Raw genomic sequence first — 3817 nt, forward strand, 5'->3', positions numbered from 1 at the left:
GAAAACCTTTTATGCACATGTGATTGGTGGCAAACAGCTTAACTAATTTGCCATGTTTATATATTTAAAAAATACATAATATAATTTACTTTTGGTTTCACTCATATCTAACTGCCTAATAATCTGTCATAAACTCTATGGCTAGCACAATATAAATTTTGGTAATTGCAATCGCCCAACTAATCCATAAAAGAAATTAACGAGAGAAATTTTTTAAAAGTGATTTTCTATAAAAAAAAATCATTTTTTTTCTTAATTATTTTTTGAGAGAGGGATGTCTGTTTTCAAATTTTTTACGGAGTACGTCAACCTTTTCAAGTACCCTCTCGGCATGATTTATCTCGTAAAATGGATTTATCTAATTTTTTAGGTATAAGATTTATATTATTAATTATAATATTTTAACCAAAAATACTATATTTTAAAACATTGTAGCTGAGACAAATTGATCGAAAATTCAATAGAAACTAAGTTATATATATATATAAAAGATTTCAAATAATTATCTCTATCAGTTTAATAACAAGAATGACCAAATAAAAAGACTTATAATTCAATTATAGTGTTTTTAAATATATTTATATTATCTTAGTACCTCTGCTAGGACACAGTAAACTTATTCAAAAATATTATTACTAACGTAAATGGACTCAAAACCTAATAGCAATCAACCTACATACAAAATGAAGTCTCAAATAACTATCCTTATTGATTTAGGAATAAGAACAAACAAGTACATAGACTTCTATATTAATTATAATATTATGATATTTTTATTAAAATATTATAAATATATTCAAAAATATTATAACTGAAATAAATGGACTCAAAATTTAGTATAAACCACCTTATATAAAAATTATAATTTTAGATATGTATCATTATTATTTTAGAACCAGAACAAGACTTTCATATTAATTATAATATTTTTAAAGATATTTATAATATTTTTTAAAAAAATATTATAAACAAAAATATTGTCAAAATCGATGGACCCATTTATTCATTAAAAAAAAAAGAGATATTCCGATATTAAGAAAAGGTGATGCACCCCTTTGAAAAATCCGGAAAATGGGTTAATAAAAAGACTTTTCTCGCCCATTTTCTGAATTAATTCAACAAAAGGCTTCCTACCATTTCACGAAAGTGTGTTGCGTATTTATTATTATTTTATAAATGTAGATTTTTATATTACCTGTTATCGTTCCAGAGACTGCCACGACACAACTTGAAGGTCATACACGCACATTTGTCCTCTGCCGCCGCCGCCGCCTTCTCCTCCTCTGGCTTTGCCATCACGATACTCGCATAGAGAGAAGAGAGAGAGAGAGAGAGAGAGAGATGCCGGCGGGCCAGGTGAACCACAACGGCGTTGGCCCTACGGCCGCGATGGTGCCGACGTACCCACCGCCGGAGTCGGAGACGGAGGAGTCGTGGGTGTGGGCGCAGATCAAGGCGGAGGCGCACCGGGACGCGGATTCGGAGCCAGCGCTAGCGAGCTTCCTGTACGCGACGGTGCTGTCGCACCCCTCCCTGGCCCGCTCCCTCGCCTTCCACCTCGCCAACAAGCTCTGCTCCTCCACCCTCCTCTCCACTCTCCTCTACGACCTCTTCCTCCACTCCTTCTCCTCCTCTCCCTCCCTCATCTCCGCTGTTGTCGCCGACCTCCTCGCCGTCCGTCACCGCGACCCCGCCTGCGCCTCCTTCTCCCACTGCCTCCTCAACTACAAGGGTTTCCTCGCCGTCCAGGCTCACCGCGTGTCCCACCACCTCTGGACCCAGAACCGCCGCCCCCTCGCCCTCGCCCTCCAGTCCCGCATCGCCGACGTCTTCGCCGTCGACATCCACCCCGCCGCCCGCATCGGCAAGGGCATCCTACTCGACCACGCCACCGGCGTCGTCGTCGGCGAGACCGCCGTCATCGGCAACAACGTTTCCATCCTCCACCACGTCACCCTCGGCGGCACCGGCAAGGCCGTCGGGGACCGCCACCCCAAGATCGGGGACGGCGTCCTCATCAGTGCTGGCGCCACCATCCTCGGGAACATCCGCATCGGCGAGGGGGCCAAGATCGGGGCCGGATCCGTCGTGCTGATCGACGTGCCCCCCAGGACCACCGCCGTTGGGAACCCCGCCCGACTCGTCGGGGGGAAGGACAAGCCCGCCAGGCACGACGACCTGCCCAGCGAATCCATGGATCACACATCCTTCATCCAGGAGTGGTCCGACTACATCATCTGACCTCCTTGGTTGTGCCCCGTCTCTCTTCTCTCACCTTCATCTTGTTGCTTCTGATGCTACATCGTAACAAGTAACTGGCTCTCTTCCAGCTATCATCCGCTTCTGTTTCTTCTTCTTATCTACATATGCTGTCAGACTGCCATGAATTACTTATATGAGGACCTGTACTAGGTCAAAAGTAATACATTAGATCGTTGTATCTTCTTATTGTGTTTTGCTCTTATCTGGGCTGGATAACTATAACATAATTAAGTGATCTTTTGTATCAGGAATATGTTTAAGCTTGTTTTTTTTCTTTGAGAAATTGTGTTTCTGATCGCGTAGAGCATGCAGCTATGGTCTTTTTCTTCAATTTTGTTGTGTTTTCTTCCTGCAACTGCAATGTTGAGAATTTATTTGGCTTAACAGTGATGTAGATGTATTAGGGTTTATTAGATATATCCTCCAGAATCGACTAGCTTTTACATTTGAGATTTTGCTTTTTTGCTATGTTAGACTGTTCTTTTTTTTGTTTCTTTTCTTTACCTTTTGCCAGTGAAAAGTAGGTAACTGATAAAAATACTCACGAAAATTAGAGTTTCTGTTTTCTTAATTTAGATTTTGCTTGTCTCTAAAGAATTGGGAATCATGACATGGTCGAGAAGGAGAGCTACTTGTGCTGAACACCTTTAAGAAATTATCATGTGTAATTCAAAGTATTAGTTCAACGTAATTTTGCGTTCGATGAAAATTGGTCTCAAGTAGAATGCAGGCGGATGATAGAAATAACAATTGATGCTAAGGAGATTCATATCGAACTGGCTATGACAAGGCAACGTCTGACAAATAGATTATTAATTTTGGCGTTTAACCGACTAGAATAGGGCACACGACGAGGCAAAATCTTTAACATAGATGAGAAATAGGTTACTGACGGTCTGCTTTATTACCTATAATAATGGTTACACTTTGAGAATGACTCAGCTGCACCGAGGCCTTTGATCCTCAATATGGAAGAATGGTTCCTACAAGAAGATGTAAACAAGTGTCACACTTTTTCATTTGCCTGTACTCTTTAGTCGCTCATCCCCTCTTATTTTCTGTGATTACATCCTATGCAAAATAAAACCTTCTTTTAATCAAGAATGACTTTAGTGGTAATTTGATGCATCAGTAACATCTCAGTTATTATCTTTGTTAAAGCATGTAAACCCTTGTAGATTTTTGCTCCTTTAATTTAGATCTGAATGTCCATAACATTCCAATGGCTAGGCAATGTCCAACAAGATTCCTTTCTGATTAACTATCCCAAGCTATATGCAACATCACGAACCTTCCTTTATTGCAGTAATTCTCCACTATTTGATCTCACAGACACCATTGCAGTAATTGGCTTCAAGAATCATGTCACAACAGGAATTTACATGCTATACGTCTATCTTCAAACATCCAACACATAGGAAAAATCGAGAATGATCATGGCATCGCGCTAAAATTAGTCAAGCTCATTTTCTGATTCTCCTCCCATTTTCGTTCACTTTACTGCCTGTTGTATTAGTTCTATGGTTTCTTCTTTTGTCTTCTCTAGTTTAACATT

General features: G+C 40.2%; 1 protein-coding gene across 1 annotated transcript; it reads left to right on the forward strand.

The window, feature by feature from the left end:
• Window positions 1-1219: 1219 nt before the first annotated feature.
• Window positions 1220-2509, forward strand: LOC135607708 (probable serine acetyltransferase 1). Its single transcript, XM_065099719.1, has one exon. It carries the CDS (start codon window positions 1342-1344, stop codon window positions 2239-2241), a length of 900 nt encoding a protein of 299 aa, XP_064955791.1. The 5' UTR covers window positions 1220-1341; the 3' UTR covers window positions 2242-2509.
• Window positions 2510-3817: the final 1308 nt, after the last annotated feature.

This window comes from Musa acuminata, chromosome BXJ2-3, assembly GCF_036884655.1.
Source record: "Musa acuminata AAA Group cultivar baxijiao chromosome BXJ2-3, Cavendish_Baxijiao_AAA, whole genome shotgun sequence".
Taxonomy (NCBI): Eukaryota; Viridiplantae; Streptophyta; class Magnoliopsida; order Zingiberales; family Musaceae; genus Musa; species Musa acuminata.

Excerpts from the sequence above, each read along its gene's own strand:
- LOC135607708 (XM_065099719.1), top strand. The coding sequence starts at position 1,342 with ATGCCGGCGGGCCAGGTGAACCACAACGGCGTTGGCCCTACGGCCGCG.